The 19,446-nt window shown below is 41.2% G+C and overlaps 1 protein-coding gene across 3 annotated transcripts in view; it reads right to left on the minus strand.

Moving 5' to 3' along the window:
* Window positions 1-19,446, minus strand: part of Cdk1 (Cyclin-dependent kinase 1) — a 65,391-nt gene that overhangs the window by 20,285 nt on the left and 25,660 nt on the right. For all 3 annotated transcript variants that reach the window (XM_068355252.1, XM_068355250.1, XM_068355253.1), the window contains exons 2-4: window positions 14,098-14,295; window positions 11,943-12,081; window positions 2,661-2,816 (exon numbers count right to left, since the gene is read on the minus strand). In XM_068355252.1, coding sequence (XP_068211353.1) covers window positions 2,661-2,816; window positions 11,943-12,081; window positions 14,098-14,295 — 493 coding nt within the window. The remainder of the gene's footprint in view (window positions 1-2,660; window positions 2,817-11,942; window positions 12,082-14,097; window positions 14,296-19,446) is intronic.

Below are 19,446 nucleotides of genomic sequence, written 5' to 3' on the forward strand. Positions count from 1 at the left end.
CTGGAGAATGCGTATGATAGAGTTGATAGGGAAGCAATGTGGAATGTGATGAGGTTATATGGAGTTGGTGGAAGGTTGTTGCAAGCAGTGAAAAGTTTCTACAAAAGTAGTAAAGCATGTGTTAGGATAGGAAATGAAGTGAGCGATTGGTTTCCGGTGAGAGTGGGGCTGAGACAGGGATGTGTGATGTCGCCGTGGTTGTGTATGTTTATGAAGTGGTGAGAGAGGTGAATGCTTGAGTGCTTGGACGAGGATTGAAACTGATAGACGAGAATGACCATGAATGGGAGGTAAATCAGTTGTTGTTTGCGGATGATACTGTACTGGTTGCAGACGCGGAAGAGAAGCTTGGCCGATTAGTGACAGAATTTGGAAGGGTGTGTGAGAGAAGGAAGTTGAGAGTTAATGTGGGTAAGAGTACGGTTATGAGATGTACGAGAAGGGAAGGTGGTGCGAGGTTGAATGTCATGTTGAATGGAGAGTTACTTGAGGAGGTGGATCAGTTTAAGCACTTGGGGTCTGATGTTGCAGCAAATGGTGGAGTGGAAGCAGATGAAAGTGTTTGAATGTGTTTGAGATGAAGTGTCTAAGGAGTATGGCTGGTGTATCTCAAGTAGATAGGGTTAGCAACGAAGTAGTGAGGGTGAGAATAGGTGTAAGAAATGAGTTAGCAGCTAGAGTGGATATGAATGTGTTGAGGTGGTTAGGCCATGTTGAGAGAATGGAAAATGGCTGTCTGCTAAAGAAGGTGATGAATGCAAGAGTTGATGGGAGAAGTAGAGGAGAAAGGCCAATGTTTGGGTGGACGGATGGAGTGAAGGAAGCTGGGTGATACGAGGATATATGAGAGGCAAGAGAGCGTGCTAGAAATAGGAATGAATGGTGAGCGATTGTGACGCAGTTCCGGTAGGCCATGCTGCTTCCTCCGGTGCCTTGGATGACCGTGGAGGTAGCAGCAGTAGGGATTCAGCGTTATGAAGCTTCATATGTGGTGGATAATGTGGGAGGGTGGGCTGTGGCACCCTAGCAGTACCATCTGAACTCGGTTGAGTCCCTGGTTAGGCTGAAGGAACGTAGAGAGTAGAGGTCCCCTTTTTTATTTTGTTTCATTTGTGGATGTCGGCTACCCCCCAAAATTGGGGGAAGTGCCTTTGGTATATGTATGTATGTATGTATTGTTCCCAGACACACCAAAGCAGTAGTCTTGAAAGACAGAAGTAGCAAAAACACTAAGTATGACCATGTGAGCACTGGTTATAAATAACTCTCCACCTGTTTACTTTTAGAGCAATCACTTCTGGTGGCTTAAAGAAGATGTGTTCTTCATCAGCTATCTCTCACTGGACCTGGTTTTACTCAGCCAGTGTGAAAAAAAAAAAAAACTAAATTGTCTGATCATGGGACTCCTACTACTGAAAAGAAAGTCTCTTTGAATTCAACAAGACTTGGTTTGTCTGGCAGAGTTCTCAAATAAAAACAAAGTAAGGGCCATGCACGAGGCAAAAAAGATGACAAATATGGAGACATTATTAGGCCAATGTTCTTTATCATATACACCACGGGTGGTGTCGCCAAACCAATAACATACTAAGGTGTTAGACAATTTGAGGGAGGGGGAGAGAGAATTATTCTAGATCTTCAATGCTAAGAGGTCTGTAAGCAGATAGTTTGGCCATGAAACAGTGAACCCTAGCAGAGATTACAGTAATTGAAATAACCCAGGACCATGCAGGAAGCTGTCTTTTTTTAGGTACCTGAATAGCAACACTAACGAACTTCAGCAACCATGTAACCTGAGGAAGGCAGACTGCATTGCTAAACAATGTCCTATGGATTTTATGTCGCAGGCCAGTACGACTTACTACTTGTCACTTGCCACAGCAGTAATGAACATCCCAACTGGTTTCAAGATGGAAGGCAGGAGTTATGAACATCCAATAGCTGCCCCTAACAACTTTTACTTGTCAGACTGAAGACTCCACAAATTCTTCTCCATTCATTGTCTTTCTAACATGGAGCATTGCCAAAAATACTTCAGCAGCCTTTACCCTTAGCTTCCTACCCTATTCTCAACTCAGAACCTAAAAATTATACAATGGAAATTATTGCTGGACTTTTTAGCAATTACCAACTAACAGGAGTAGGTCCTTGATAAACCCTATTCCTTGACAGCCACAGAAAAGTCCTTTCATGTCACAGCCAAGGTCAGAAGATATTTTATCTCCTTAAGTAATGCTTTAATCCTCCCTACCAAGATGATTGTATAACTTTTGGCTAACTTCATAATAAGAAAACAGTCTGCAATTCCTATATACCTTTCCCAATTCCTCTCATAATGACATTTATTATATATCTGGGTTAGGATTAGGTAGATGTCCATCAGACTTCCTCACACCCAAGGAAGACCCCTTATAAACGACGAGTTTGTATCCGTGTAGGAACAAATTACAAATTTTTTTTAATAATTTATATATATATCCCTTTTACTCGGTTGTCCTCCAGAGGAAACCGAATGACCAGAGGCAGGAGGGGGATTCCTGCAGAAGTAGTCTGGATTTCTTGGCCTTCAGCCGCGGTCAAGGTCTAAGAATACCTTTTTGACTTCTACCTCTTTCGGCGTAGGAACAACTTATAACGTTTGAGCACAGACTGGGAATTACCTCATGAGTGTACACTCTCACTGGAATTCCAAAAGCTCTTGCAAGTCCAAAATCTGCCAATTTGATGACTCCAGATTCATTGATGAGAAGATTCTGTGGCTTTAAATCCCTATGAAGAACTCTACGCTGATGGCAGTATAAGATTCCTTGAAATAGCTGTAATGAAATGAATAATGGAAATACATTAACATAAAATAAATATATCCTTATCTTATATTCTTTTCACATTCTGTAAAATCAAATTCATATTCATTTACAGCAATATGCATACTCAATCCAAATTATTTTTTTCAGACTTTTCATATTACTCAATCAATACAGTACAAGGCATTGAAATTGCTCAAAATAACAACCTTGGTATTATTGTTGTGACAACTTCATAAGTTAGAAATTGTTAAAAACTGCTATCAAAAAAATTACAAGAAAAATATCCATAGTAGTGTATACAAAAAGCAAGGGCAATTGGAAAAAGAACAATTATTTCAGCATGCAAAAATTCATAAAGCTATCAATAAATACAAAAAATAAGAGCAAAATATTTCAAAAGTAACAAGGGGTAGAAGCATGAACACAAGCATACTTGAACTCAAGACCAGGTAGTGAGTTAAGTCCTTTGTAAGCACTCACCCATTTAACCATATTTAGAAATACTTTAGTCAGTTTCTTATTGTTAATAGCAGTGAAAAAGGAGGGTAAATGGAAGGTAGTTTCATGACATACCCATCAAACATAATTGCAATTAATTTGCATGGTGAAAATTCCCCTAGACTCTCTTCTGTAATATTGAATAATTTTGACATAACAAGGTGTAACCATCTCGAGACAATTAGCAGTTAGCCCATGCTCAACTTTGACCTAATGATTTGAAATGAAAGCCTCATTCATCTTTGTTGAGACAGCGCAGCTACAGAAATCCTTCGCCAGGAGACGAGACTGCCAAACATCAAAATAGCAAGCACGTACATGATAGAGAGAACGTTTCAGCGGGTGAAGTCGTGAATACTAGGGGGACATTATCAGCAGAGGCTGTAATGAGTAGAGCAAAAACAAAGCCCAACTGAATACCACACAAAGGATCCAAAACCAGCCATACGTAATAGAAGGGAGAGTAACATTTGAACCACACTTTTAGAGGTTCCTAAAACTTTATGAAATCTATAAATAACAATGTATATGATAATGGTAACAAAATCCACAGTAAAAAAAAAGTGCTCATTTTCATAAACCTGATATCCAGAATACCCATGACCACAAAAATAAAATTCCTCCATAGAAAAGAAAAAGAAAAACTTCACAACCAAATTCAGTTCAGTGGTTAACAGCAGCTACAGAGAAGTGTTAATATTAAGTCAAAAGAAAAATTGAAGGTACATCAACATGTGAGTGAGTCGTTACCCGTACTTGCCCATCTACAGTACAACTAACAGAGATTAACTTGACAAGCTTCAACAACGGAATTAACTTGCCTCAGAGGCACATATTCTTGTATGGACAGATCAATTGTGACCATTTTTCTGAATTTACACCCTAACTTTCTCCATTATCTTCATACCATACTCTAAATATTATTGCTTTATAATTCCTGCACTAGTAAATTACGTAACTTTAGCTGGTTCTAGTCCTTTTACCAACCGGATTTTCATATATTCTAATTGGTATTTCAGAAATCTTTAATAACTCCTTTGTCAGTCCAAATAGTACTGGGGCTATTTTACTCATTCTCCAAAGGGCCTTTCTAACCTTTCAAGACATTAAATCTTCTGTTGGCTCTTTTCTTCTGAAGCTATCATACTCATATATTTTTCATCACTAAATTTTTTTCTTCAAATATGTCAATTACTCTAATTTATCTCTATTCTCTACTTTAATGTATCCATTTTACTGTATATACTGTACAGTACAGTACTTGATTCCATTTATGTATTTTTTTTTTTCATTTTTCCTTACTCAATTCCCTCTGCATACTTTTTTCTGGCTGCTATATTGAGATTCTCATTACATTCCTTCCAGCTTTTATTTCTTTGCCTTTGCCACTTATCTTTTACAATCCATTTCTTTGTTGTTACATTCTTACCCTTTTCTCTGTTTACACTGTCAGTTGGAAAAAATATATCAAATGCTGGAAAAAAACCGTAAAACTTTTTCTTCTCAATCCTGCTATTTCCAGGTTTTATGGCTATACAGTAATAAAAGAACATTATTGATTTTGATGAGGTATTGATATGCTTATTCATTGTTAAATATTTTCCAGCAAAGAACAAAATATTTATTTGTCCATGACGAAAAACAGTATACTCTCCAGTAGGACATTAGCCGGGGAGAGAGATTATTGCTATAAATCGTGTGCAGCTAACCCAGACAAACTATCTGGATATTTACTTGACTCTTTATGATCCTGTCTAATACCAAGGGAAAAATTCAGCATAACTTTTATAAATTTGGCCAACTTTTTCAGAGCCATCAATGTGGCTATAGAATCTTTAAGATTAAAACTTGCTAGAAAAAAATTACAAACTTTTACAGTTGTTTAATTTGTTTAATTGAATTATAAGCCATTTAACACCCTAGTGGAGTTTTAATAACCATTCCTATCACTCAGATTCTCAAAACTGATAACTTTATGGTCCCTCAACATCTCAAAGGCATTTTTTTCTGACCAACACAATTTCCTCACAAACGCTTGAAAGTAATGTACTGTAGTTTGAAACCATTGTCTTTCCGAGAACTTCCATGAAGCTACTCCCAGGTAAACAATTTTACAACAAAATGATATTTTAATTATAAAATAAATTTTTGAATATACTTACCCGGTGAATATATAATAGCTGCAACTCTGCGGCTCGACAGAAAACACACTCAAAAACTCGCGAGCGATCGCTATGAAGGTTGCGGGTGTGACCACCAGCGCCAACTATCGGCCAGATACCACTCTTGCATGTAAACAAACCCTTCAATTCTTCTCGTCCCGCTGCGTCTCTATTGGGGAGGAAGGGAGGGCCTTTAATTTATATATTCACCGGGTAAGTATATTCAAAAATTTATTTTATAATTAAAATATAATTTTTAAATATTTAACTTAGCCGGTGAATATATAATAGCTGATTCACACCCAAGGTGGTGGGTAGAGACCAGAGTTAATTAAGTTTACAGCGTATAAGCTAAGAGTTTTTGACAGTTATCAATATAACAAAACCAAAATATATAGGTACCTGGTAAGGAAGTTGACTTAGACGATTACTCTGCCTTGTAAGTCTGTCTTCCTCACGAAGCCCAGCGATCCTCTTAGGATGCTGAAAGACTCCCAGAAGCTGAAGTATAAAGGGTTGCAACCCATACTAACAGGACCTCATCAAACCCCTAATCTGGGCGCTCTCAAGAAATGACTTTGACCACCCGCCAAATCAACAAGGATGCGAAAGGCTTCTTAGCCTTCCGTACATCCCAAAATTAAAAAACATTTCAGAGACAGATTAAAAAGGATATTGGAATTAGGGTAATGTAGTGGTAGAACCCTCACCCACTACTGCACTCGCTGCAACGAATGGACCCAGTGTGTAGCAGTCCTCGTAAAGAGTCTGGACATCTTTTAAGTAAAATGACGCGAACACTGACTTGCTTCTCCAAAAAGTCGCGTCCATAATACTTTGCAGAGATTTATTTTGCTTGAAGGCCACGGAGATTGCTATAGCTCTAACTTCGTGCGTCTTAACCTTAAGCAAACATCGGTCTTTCTCATTCAAGTGAGAATGAGCTTCTCGTATTAAAAAATCTGATAAAATATGACAAAGCATTCTTTGACATAGGCAATGATGGTTTCTTAACTGAGCACCATAATGCCTCAGATTTACCTTGTAATGACTTAGTACGAGCTAAATAGAACTTAAGAGCTCTAACAGGACATAATACTCTTTCCAGTTCGTTGCCTACGATCTCTGATAAGCAAGGAATATCAAAAGATTTAGGCCAAGGACGAGAAGGCAGTTCATTTTTGGCCAGGAAACCAAGTTGAAGTGAACAAGTGGCTTTTTCTGTAGAAAAAACCGATGTTCTTACTGAAGGCATGAAGTTCACTGACCCTTTTAGCCGAAGCCAAGCACACTAGGAAAAGTGTCTTGAGGGTGAGATCCTTCAGGGAGGCTGAATGTAATGGCTCAAACCTGTCTGACATGAGGAACCTTATGACCACGTCTAAGTTCCATCCAGGAGTTGCCAAACGACGTTCCTTAGAGGTCTCGAAGGACTTAAGGAGATCTTGGAGATCTTTATTGTTGGAAAGATCTAAGCCTCTATGTCGAAAGACCGAAGCCAACATGCTCCTGTAGCCCTTAATCGTGGGAGCTGAAAGGGAGCGAACCTTTCTCAGATGTAAAAGAAAATCTGCGATTTGGGCTACAGAGGTACTGGACGAGGACACAGATGCTGACTTGCACCAGTCTCGAAAGACTTCCCACTTCGACTGGTATACTCTAATGGTAGAAGCTCTCCTCGCTCTTGCAATCGCACTGGCTGCCTCCTTCGAAAAGCCTCGAGTTCTTGAGAGTCTTTCGATAGCCTGAAGGAAGTCAGACGAAGAGCGGGGAGGTTTTGATGGACATTCTTTACGTGGGGCTGACGTAACAGATCTACCCTTAGAGGAAGATTTCTTGGAGAGTCTACCAGCCATTGAAGTACCTCGGTGAACCACTCTCTCGCGGGCCAGAGGGTAGCAACCAACGTCAACCTTGTCCCTTCGTGAGAGGCGAACTTCTGCAGTACCTTGTTGACTATCTTGAATGGAGGGAATGCATATAAGTCCATAAAAGACCAATCCAGTAGAAACGCGTCTATGTAGATTGCTTCTGTATCTAGGACTGGTGAGCAAAAGATTGGTAACCTTTTGGTCAACGAGGAGACAAAGAGGTCTATGGTGGGTTGACCCCAAGTAGCCCAAAGACTCTTGCCCACGTCCTTGTGGAGGGTCCATTCCGTGGGTATCACCTGACCCCTCCGACTGAGACAGTCTGCCAAGACGTTCAAATCCCCCTGGATGAATCTCGTCAACAGGGAAATGCCTCGATTTCTTGACCATAAGAGAAGGTCCCTTGCGATCTCGAGCAGCGTGAAGGAGTGCCTCCTTGCTTGGAGATGTACGCCAAAGTTGTGGTGTTGTCTGAGTTGACCTCTACCACTTAGTTTCGAAGAAGCTTTCGAATATCATCAAGGCCAAGTGGACTGCTAATAGCTCCTTGTCGTTGATGTGCATGCTCTTCTGACTTGAGGTCCACAGACCCGAGCATTCCCGACCGTCCAGGGTCGCACCCCAACCCAAATCCGACGCGTCTGAGGACAACACGTGGTTTGGGTTCTTGACTGCTAGGGATAGTCCCTCTCTCAGACTGATATTGCTGTCCCACCATTTCAGGCATGCCTTTACTGGTTCGGAGACTGGGAATGATACCGTCTCTAACGTCTTGTCCTAGTTCCAGTGAGAGGCTAGATGGAACCGGAGAGGCAGAAGGTGTAGTCTCCCTAGTGAGACAAACTGCTCCAGGGATGAGAGAGTCCCTACGAGACTGTTCCAACTCCTGACTGAACAAACGTTTTCTTTTCAGCATTAGTTGGACTTCGAGCAGGGCTTGACTGCGAATCTCCATCCCCAAATATAGAATAATCTGGGATGGGATCAGTTGGGACTTTTAGGTTGACCAAAAGTCCCAACTCCCTGGCCAGACTCAACGTCCAATGTAGATCCTGCAGACAGCGAAGACTGGACGATGCTCTGAGAAGCCAGTCGTCCAAGTGCAGGGAGGCTCGGATCCCCGATAGATGGAGGGATTTTGCCACATTCCTCATGAGCCTCGTAAACACGAGAGGCGCAGGACTGAGGCCAAAGCACAGGGCTCGAAACTGGTACTCCACATTCCTGTAAACAAACCTCAGAAACGGTTGGGAATCCGGGTGTATAGGAATGTGGAAGTATGCCTCCTGAAGGTCGAGAGAGACCATCCAGTCGCCTTCCATAAATGCTGTCAAGACAGCCTGGTAGACTTCATCGTGAAGTTTGTCTTGACAAAGAACACATTGAGCGCACTTGCCTCTTACGTACTCCTGCAGTGAACATAGCTGCCAGATCATTGGAGCCATCCCTGAGGGACTTGTTCCTGCAGAGAACGTGGCTGTCAGATCATTGGAGCCATCCCTGAAAGCCTTGTTTATGCATGACATAATTGTACAGCAAAACTTCAAACGCTCGAAAATAGCTCTGAAGTCGACCTGTAAAATCTTGGAGCGTCTCATGGCCAGGCGCCAGGGAGAGTCTATGAGGTTTGAGAAGTCTATCTGGGCAGAGGCAGGAACTCCCAAGCCGAGAACTTCTCTCGTGTCATATCAGACTCTCGCTCTATAAGCCAGCTTAAAAGTAGGGAAAGCAAAGGCTGTCTCCCCCAAACCCCTCCTGGTGATAAACCAGTCGCCTAGCAAACGTAAAGCTCTCTTAGAAGAGCGAGAGAGCACTAGCTTATAAAACAACGGCTTTGAAGTAGCTAGGCCTAGTGTAAGCTCTGACGTTTAGGCGAACGAGGAGCAGCAGTTACAAAAAGATCCGGACAAAGATCCTTAAAAATCAGCATGATTTATTTAAAGTCCATAGAGGGCTAAGCAGCTTTAGGCTCCTCTCCGTCTGACAGAGTCCTCAAGGGAATATCAGTAGGAGGGGGAACAGCAACTTCCTCATCTGAAGGAACCTTGTCCGACAATAGCCAAGTCTCAAGCAAGGGAGAGACCTACCGTGGTGGCAATGCTTTACAAGCAGTCCACACGCACTGGTGCATTAGTAGTGGACCAGGACGCAACGTCATGTAACTGCTTGACAGTCTGTGAACTGTCAACAACAACAGGTGCGTGAGGACGCACAGCGTCCACTCGAGACTGCTTTGACCGCCTAGTCTGAGCAGTCAAAACAACTCTAGAATGCGGAGGTTGACGCTCAGCGTCAAAACAAGTCAACTCCGATTGTTGGCGAACGTCCTGAACGTCAACAGGAGCATCAGCAAGTGGCCTAACGTCCAAATGTGGCTGAAAATCCACACGAGACCGCATCGAGTGTGGTTCTAAACAACCTGACTGACGTGACTTGGCTACGCCAACGTCAACAGGACGCACAAAGGAACGTTAGGGTGGCTGAAGGCCAGGATCTCGATGAGATAAACGGCTAGGCTCAACGGACTTATCGGCAGAATAGTCTTCCATAAGGGAGGCAAGCTTATTCTGCATGTCATGCCGTACAACCCATTTAGGATCAACGGGAATGGTTGCGGTAAGAGACGAGGGTAACGTCTGTGACTGCAAAACCTTGCCTACAAAAAGACTCTCGGAGTCTGTGTTACGCTTTTGTTTAGGCGGCAAGCAGTCTTCCGATGACAGCATAGGGTCAGAGCTGTCCTAATAGTTAAAACCAGGACGCTGGACCTGTCCTGAAAGGACTGACTTTCGCTTAAAGGGCCTCGAAACCTCGTTCCACGGTTTCTTATACGAAAAGCCTTCGGATGACGAGGAGAAAATCGTCTCTCTCGCCTTATGGTAGGGGTGATCTTGGTAAGATACACCTGATACCATAGAGGGAACGTCTGTTCGCTGATCAAGGCCTCTCGAACCCATAAGTCGTACGACATTACTTCTCCCCTGGGCTTGGGAGCTTGCAAGAGGTCCCGGACTAGGCGAACGACAGGCCCGAACAGACGAACCCTCGGTCGCAACACTGATAACACTTTGCGCAATATCACTTTATCACTACGATTTTCTGTTTTGCACTTATTTCACTGAAATCGAATTTTTTAACAATTCACATTAGGTATGAATAAAACTGATTTCTACCTGAAGCACGCAATTCTACCCTCATCAAAAGGTTATAATTGCGAAATCAGTCGTATAATGTAAGCACATTAATACAAGCAAAAAACAGTAAACATATTTTAAGATAAAAAGATCAGTGGCTGGGGAAGAGACTAAACACTAGTTCATTCAAAACTACGTTTTCAATCTCTCACCGTACAGTGCCTTGGGACGAGAATAAAAACTAAAAACGTTTTATCCTTTCTCCCCGTACAGAGACTAGGGACGAGAGTAACTCGAGAACAACGTTACTCGCTTGGGACGAGAATAAAGATCGGAATGTTCTCTCTCCTCTCTCTCTCTCCGTCTCTATCTCTCTCTCTCTCTCTCTCTCTCTCTCTCTCTCTCTCTCTCTCTCTCTCTCTCTCTCTCTCTCTCTCTCTCTCTCTCTCTCTCGATTTCGCACCGAAGAGAAGAGCCCACTTACATTTCGTCAAAAAACAGGTTATTTGACCAAAGGAAAAAACTGAAAGGTTTTTCAATTAAAAAGTTCCTTTAAAATAGAATTAAAACATTTAAGCTTTGAAAGAAGAATGAACAAAACGTCAGAATCGATTTACTCTTTCTGCAAAGTGAAACCGTGATACTCTCTCTCTCTATCGTAACGATAGAGCGCAAACTGCGTAGCATAAATAAACTAAACGTTAGTTCATCTTTGAAACAGTACGAAGACTATTCAAAGAAAATCTTTCATAAAATATCTACTAAAAAATATTCATTAATAAGTTTTAAATCATTAGCTCTGTAAAAGTTATTTACGATTGAAAGGGCTCAACGTTGTTTAACTTCGGTTTCCAAGTTAGGACCGCCTACTCTCAGGAAAGGTCGCATATAAACAAATCATTAAAATTTATCTTGATGTTTATTATAAATGGAAAGCTAATCGAAGAGGCCTAATAAAGGCGGGTGAGATATAAAAAAAAAATATATAGAGGAAAATCTATATTAATTTATAACGTGATAAGATAATTGCTAAAAGCCTAAAACACACTTCCGTACTACGGGAAGGGTCGGCCATTTAAAAGTCAAAGGAAGTCCAAAAAACAATCCAAAGTCATCAAAAATTAAATCTATCCAAAAACGAGTTCAAGATTTAAGTTAAAGATAAAACACCTGCACTGCGAAAGCTCAAACCAAAATGAAGTACTTCACCAAATATGTTGAGAAAACTCCAGGTTCTACAGCGAGTATTGATACGTCTTGTCGTCAACGTCGACAGAGAAGAATTGAAGGGTTTGTTTACAGCGCCGATAGTTGGCGCTGGTGGTCACACCCGCAACCTTCATAGCGATCGCTCGCGAGTTTTTGAGTGTGTTTTCTGTCGAGCCGCAGAGTTGCAGCTATTATATATTCACCGGCTAAGTTAAATATTTAAAAAATACTCATTCAAAACTGTCAAGAATTATAACTTACCTGATAACAATAAGATTTGACTAGCTTCTTATCAATATACTTCCCTGTCTCAAAGGTATCTAAATACTTCTTTAGGTCCATGCTAAGAAACTCAAATACAAGGAAAAGCTTATTTTCCTGCATTAAAACATCTTCTAACCTGTTAAAAAGATACAGAAGCATAACAAATAAGACCCATTAAGTATATCTTCACACACACACACACACACACACACACACACAAAAAAAAAAAAAAAAAAAAAAAAAAAAAAAAAAAAAAAGAAGAAGATTGCCACTTAAATCTAAATTACTGCATATATAAAAGGGTAGAATAATAAAAAAAAAAAAAAGGGGGGAAAAGAGGAACCAAACAACAAAAGTGTGCTTAAAACCCTATTTTCTATAAGCAGTTTCATACTCAATTCATAATACATCAAAAATTACCAGATTTGTCTACGTTCATTAGTCCCATACAAATCTGTTACATTTCATGCCTAACAGAATAAACTCGACCAATGTAGACCCTCTAAATGTTATGGTAAATGATCCATCATGGCTGCACTGTCATATGTGCTTCCTTGCCTTTAACTATTTGGCTATACTGTATAGTTTGCATCACAAAAAGGCTATACTTGTATTAGAACACAATCCTTTGTCTGTCCTTTTCCAGACATACATCTCAAAAGCTACGTTATGTTAGTGATTTTATCAATATTTTTTGGATGTGAATCATTTGGCTAATAACCCTTATTCAGAAATAAGTAAACGATGAGGGTTTGGATCTGACATTGATTACGTAGAATTACCGTATGAGATATGGGTATTGGTTATGAGGTACATAGCAGCCTATACTATGTGGTCTTTTTTACTTATTGGAAAGCTAAACCATGAACTTTACATTAAATTGAGGTGCTTTACAGCACAGTAAGACTTTATACATATGTGACATATGGATATACTGTAATTAGTATGAAAATGACATGAGAGAATATGCAAGCATATCAGTTGGAAAAAAATCAACACAACTCCCAAAGCATTTAATGAAAAATGAAGTTACTGCACTTGTAAAATAATTTCATCAAAATCGAAGAATGGTCACTTCCTTCCGATGGTGGAAAACAAAAATCTATCGTCATTTGCTAGGAGAACAGTACTTTACTTTACTAGTATAACCACGATATTCAAGTACTCAACTTTTCTATGACATGACTAATGGATCAAGATCACAATTTCTTTTTTAACCTAGAAAACAGCTATCAAACACTTTAGTGTAACAATAAAAAAAATCTTAATATTGCTAAAATATGGAAATGTTGTCTCTGTACTGAAATATAATTATTAAATCAAAACATTTTTAGAATATCAAACAATACAGATATGTGATCAGGGCCAATTCTAGGAAAAAGCTCCTTTTCTATGAGATTCTTGAATACGCAACAGACAGATACTAATTCTCCTCTGATAGTTTAAATCAAGTTATTGTGAATCACTATCAATTATAGAATAAGGAAACAAATTGTAATTAATACCAAACAGAGCCAATAAGTAAATCAAGAAACTCCTATGTAAGCACAATCACTTTTAAATTTTTACTATAATCATTAGATATCAAGTACTGTACAATACAATGCATGACTTGTTCATTTTCATGTCACTGAAGAAAATTATGATGTTATTAGACTTAAAACACCCAATAATAATTACTCCCTAATTCTAAAATTAATCTTTTGATTTTCATGTACAGTATTGCAAAATTAATTTCTCCGCACTTCACTATTGCATACGCATCTCCAAAACGTCCCACCTAAAATGTCAGCAGTGAATTGTGAATACAACATCCATTACATTATTGTATATCAGCAGCATGCTGATTTTACTTTTCTTAAGAACAGTTCCACTGTAAGAGAATAACAAGGTTTTGCAGTAGAAAAACTATTAACCTGCATCAGACTCATAAGATGCAGTACTATACCCACACACCCGCCCACAAAAATTAATATGAATGCCACAGGACTTGAAAACCTTCATGTGGTTCTGTAACACTTAGAAAATGAAACCAATTTACCATGCTAAATATCATACACACAAAATAAAGCAAATTATGAAATAAAAACATAATGTCATTACAATAACAAACATTTACTACATAAAGAGCAAGACCCATAATCAAACTTACGAAACTATGTTAGGATGTTGTAGTTCCTTCAGAAGAGATATCTCCCGAATAGCTGTTGATGGAACGCCTTCCTCCTCATTTTCTAATCTGATTTTCTTCATGGCCACAAACTTTCCAGTTTTGCGACTCTTTGCTTTGTAAACCACACCATAAGTGCCCTCCCCAAGCTTTTCTATACGTATATAGTCATCCATAATTCTGTAGTAAAGAGATGAAGACTAATTTTAACAAAAATAAAACCAGATTAATCTTAATAAAAATAAGACCAAACAAACAACATGTATTAAAATTTTTGCCTTCAAAAGACTTAATAGTCTTTCCATGAGCCAAAAGTTACACCACACTTCATCAATAATATACAAGTAAGGTACAGCAATTGCAAAACATTTGCCCAAAAAGGTTCAACAAATATCACTAAGGAAAGCAAAGATGCGAGAGATACAGACAATCAAAAAGGAATTAGATTATCCATAAAGCGTTAAAACTGCTTCCCAACAACAACCATCTGAAATTAAACAAATGTACAGTAAATTAAAAAACTTATAAATTTAAATAAAAAATGTTCATGGTAGTTTTATATTTTTAGAATTATTATTCTATACTGTACAGTACTTTAAGAAATATACAGTCTATTCAAATTATTTTATGTCAAGTTTCCATATAAATGTTTATTCTCCTAAAAACACATCGGTGATGGCTCCATCTGTCACAGTAGCATTGGAACGGGCATTTAAAAGTTTAATCAAAGAAATAGTACCACAATCTCAGTTGATATATCAGAAATGAGTTCCAAATCCTTTCTTTACATACCAACACATATATGTCCAAAGGCCTAGTTGTTCATCAAGGTGAAAAATGTTATTTTGATAATAAAATAAATTTTTGAATATACTTACCCGGTGATTATAATAGCTGCAACTCTGTTGCTCGACAGAAAAACTCTACGTAAAAATTCGCCAGCGATCGCTACACAGGTAGGGGGTGTACTCAACAGCGCCATCTGTCGTTCAGATACCCATTACTCATTGTAAACAAAGAACTCAATTTTCTCCTCGGTCCACTGGGGAGGAAGGGAGGGTCCTTTAATTTATAATCACCGGGTAAGTATATTCAAAAATTTATTTTATTATCAAAATAACATTTTTCAATATTTAACTTAGCCAGTGATTATAATAGCTGATTCACACCCAGGGGGGTGGGTAGAGACCAGCAAAATATGTTTACATCATATGAGCTAAGAATTTTTATTTTATTTTAGAAGTTATCAAAATAACTAAACAAAATAAATAGGTACCTGGTAAGGAAGTCGACTTGAACAATTACTCTGCCTTTTTAAGTACGTCTTCCTTACGGAGCCTCGCGATCCTCTTAGGATGCTGAGCGACCCCTAGGAGCTGAAGTATCAAGGGTTGCAACCCATACAACAGGACCTCATCAAAACCTCTAATCTAGGCGCTTCTCAAGAAATGACTTTGACCACCCGCCAAATCAACTAGGATGCGAAAGGCTTCTTAGCCTTCCGGACAACCCAAAAACAACAATAAAAACATTTCAAGAGAAAGATTAAAAAGGTTATGGAATTAGGGAATTGTAGTGGTTGAGCCCTCACCCACTACTGCACTCGTTGCTACGAATGGTCCCAGAGTGTAGCAGTTCTCGTAAAGAGACTGGACATCCTTAAGATAAAAAGACGCGAACACTGACTTGCTTTTCCAATAGGTTGCGTCGATTATACTTCGCAGAGATCTATTATGTTTAAAGGCCACGGAAGTTGCGACAGCTCTAACTTCGTGTGTCCTTACCTTCAGCAAAGCTTGGTCTTCCTCATTCAGATGGGAATGAGCTTCTCGTATTAACAGTCTGATAAACTAGGATAAAGCATTCTTTGACATAGGCAAAGATGGTTTCTTAACTGAACACCATAAAGCTTCAGACGGGCCTCGTAAAGGTTTAGTTCGTTTTAAATAGAACTTAAGAGCTCTTACAGGGCATAAGACTCTTTCTAGTTCATTTCCAACCATACGATAAGCTTGGAATATCGAACGATTTTGGCCAAGGTCGAGAAGGCAGCTCGTTTTTGGCTAGAAAACCAAGTTGTAGAGAACATGTAGCCGTTTCAGATGAGAATCCGATGTTCTTGCTGAAGGCATGAATCTCACTGACTCTTTTAGCTGTGGCTAAGCATACCAGGAAAAGAGTCTTTAAGGTGAGATCTTTCAGGGAGGCTGATTGTAGCGGCTCGAACCTGTCTGACATAAGGAATCTTAGTACCACGTCTAAATTCCAACCAGGTGTAACCAAACGACGCTCCTTCGTGGTCTCAAAAGACTTAAGGAGGTCCTGTAGATCTTTATTGTTGGAAAGATCTAAGCCTCTGTGACGGAAGACTGATGCCAACATGCTTCTGTAACCCTTGATAGTGGGAGCTGAAAGAGATCGTTCTTTCCTCAGATATAAGAGGAAGTCAGCTATTTGAGTTACAGAGGTACTGGTCGAGGATACGGATACTGACTTGCACCAGTTTCGGAAGATTTCCCACTTCGATTGGTAGACTCTAAGGGTGGATGTTCTCCTTGCTCTAGCAATCGCTCTGGCTGCCTCCTTCGAAAAGCCTCTAGCTCTCGAGAGTCTTTCGATAGTCTGAAGGCAGTCAGACGAAGAGCGTGGAGGCCTTGGTGTACCTTCTTTACGTGTGGCTGACGTAGAAGGTCCACCCTTAGGGGAAGTGTTCTGGGAACGTCTACTAGCCATCGAAGTACCTCGGTGAACCATTCTCTCGCGGGCCAGAGGGGAGCAACTAGCGTCAACCTTGTCCCTTCGTGAGAGGCGAACTTCTGCAGTACCTTGTTGACAATCTTGAACGGAGGGAATGCATATAGATCTAGATCTGACCAATCTAGGAGAAAGGCATCTATATGAACTGCTGCTGGGTCCGGGATTGGAGAGCAAAATATTGGGAGCCTCTTGGTCATCGAGGTTGCGAAGAGATCTATGGTTGGCTGGCCCCAGGTGGCCCAAAGTCTCTTGCATACATCCTTGTGGAGGGTCCATTCTGTTGGAATTATTTGTCCCTTCCGACTGAGACAATCTGCCATGACATTCAAGTTGCCTTGGATGAACCTCGTTACTAGTGATATGTTTAGACCTTTTGACCAGGTGAGGAGGTCCCTTGCGATCTCGTACAACGTCAGAGAGTAGGTCCCTCCTTGCTTGGAGATGTACGCCAAAGCCGTGGTGTTGTCCGAGTTCACCTCCACCACTTTGCCTTGAAGGAGAGACCTGAAGCTTTTCCAGGCCAGACATACTGCCAGTACCTCCTTGCAGTTGAAATGCATTGTCCTTTGACTCGAGTTCCATATCCCCGAGCATTCCCGACCGTCTAATGTCGCACCCCAGCCTACGTCCGATGCGTCCGAGAAGAGAACGTGGTTGGGAGTCTGAACAGCCAGGGGAAGACCCTCTCTTAGGTTGATATTGTCCTTTCACCAAGTCAGACAAGACTTTATCTTTTCGGAAACCGGGATCGAGACCGCTTCTAGCGTCTTGTCCTTTTTCCAGTGAAAAGCTAGATGGTATTGAAGAGGACGGAGGTGTAGTCTTCCTAGTGACACAAATTGATCCACGGATGACAGTGTCCCTACCAGACTCATCCACAGCCTGACTGAGCAGCGTTCCTTCTTCAGCATCTTCTGGATGGATAGCAGGGCTGGGGGCTGATCGTCTTGTTGTTCAGCAACGTCCTCATCAGAGGGTTCCTCATCCGAAACTGATGAGGAAACGGCAACGGAGTGGGCAACGTCTGGCTCGCTGAATCCGGTCGCACTGGTGGATGCGTGACGGAGCCGGACGCAATATCATGGAACTGCTGCACAGTCTGTGAACTGTCAACAACCATGAGTGCACGAGGAAGCACAGCGTCAACCCGAGACTGTCTAGACCGTCTGGGTTGTGCAGTCAACACCCTACCGGGTTGCTGAGGTTGACGCACTGCGTCAAAACAAGTCACCTCTGCTGGTTGTTGAACGTCATGAACGTCAAAAACCACCTCCGAGCGTCGCTTAATGTCAACGTGCGGCTGGCAACCCACACTGGGTTGCATCGGTGGAGTAACCACCTCAACTGGCAGACGCGAGTAGGTTACCTCAGCGTCAACAGGGCGCACCACCGACCGGTTGGAAGGTTGTTGGCCAGAAGGTTCTTCTCCGCATTTAAGTCCTCTATCAAGGACGCAAGCTTGGACTGCATGTCTTGCAGCAAAGCCCATTTAGGGTCTACGGGAGCAGGTGTGGCAACAGACGGGGTTAGCGACTGAGGCGGAACCGTTTACCATCCCTGAAAGCCTTGTTACGCGTGACATAATAGAACAGCAAAACTTCAAAGGCTCGACAACAGCTGTGAAGTTGACCTGTAAACAACTTGGAGCGTCTCCTGGCTAGGCGCCAGGGAGAGTCTACCAGAATTGAGAAGTCTATCTGGGCAGAGGCATGAACTCCCAAGCCGAGAACTTCTCTCGTGTCATATCAGACTCTCGCTCTATAAACCAGTTTAAAAGAAGGGAAAGCAAAGGCTGTATCCCCCAAACTCCTCCTGGTGAAAAACCAGTCGCCTAGCCAACGTAACGCTCTCTAGGAGAGCGAGAGAACACTAGCTTAAACAACGGCTTCTAAGTAGCTAGGCCTAGTGTAAGCTCTGACGTTTAGGCGAACGAGGAGCAGCAGTTACAAAAAGATCCGGACGAAGATCCTTAAAAAAATCATCATGATTTAATTAAAGTCCATAGGAGGCTAAGCAGCTTTAGGCTCCTCTCCATCTGACAGAGTCCTCAAGGGAATATCAGTAGGAGGGAGAACAGCAACTTCCTCCTCTACAGGAACCTTGTCCGATAAAAGCTGAGTCTCTTACTGGTGCATTAGTAGCGGACCAGAACGCAACGTCATGTAACTGCTTGACAGTCTGTGAACTGTCAACAACTGAACTGTCAACCACAACAGGTGCGTGAGGACGCACAGCGTCCACTCGAGACTGCTTTGACTGCCTAGACTGAGCAGTCAAAACAACTCTAGAATGCGGAGGTTGACGCACAGCGTCAAAACAAGTCAACTCCGATTGTTAGTGAACGTCTTGAACGTCAACAGGAGCATCAGCCAGTCGCCTAACGTCCAAATGCGGCTGAAAGACCACACGAGACCGCATCGAGTGTGGTTCTAAACAACCTGACTGACGTGACTAAGCTACGCCAACGTCAACAGTAAGCACAAAGGAACGTTAGGTTGGCTGAAAGCCAGGATATCGATGAGATAAACGGCTAGACTCAACGGACTAATCGGCAGAATAGTCTTCCATAAGGGA

The sequence above is a fragment of the Palaemon carinicauda genome, chromosome 31, assembly GCF_036898095.1.
Source record: "Palaemon carinicauda isolate YSFRI2023 chromosome 31, ASM3689809v2, whole genome shotgun sequence".
NCBI classification, from domain to species: Eukaryota; Metazoa; Arthropoda; class Malacostraca; order Decapoda; family Palaemonidae; genus Palaemon; species Palaemon carinicauda.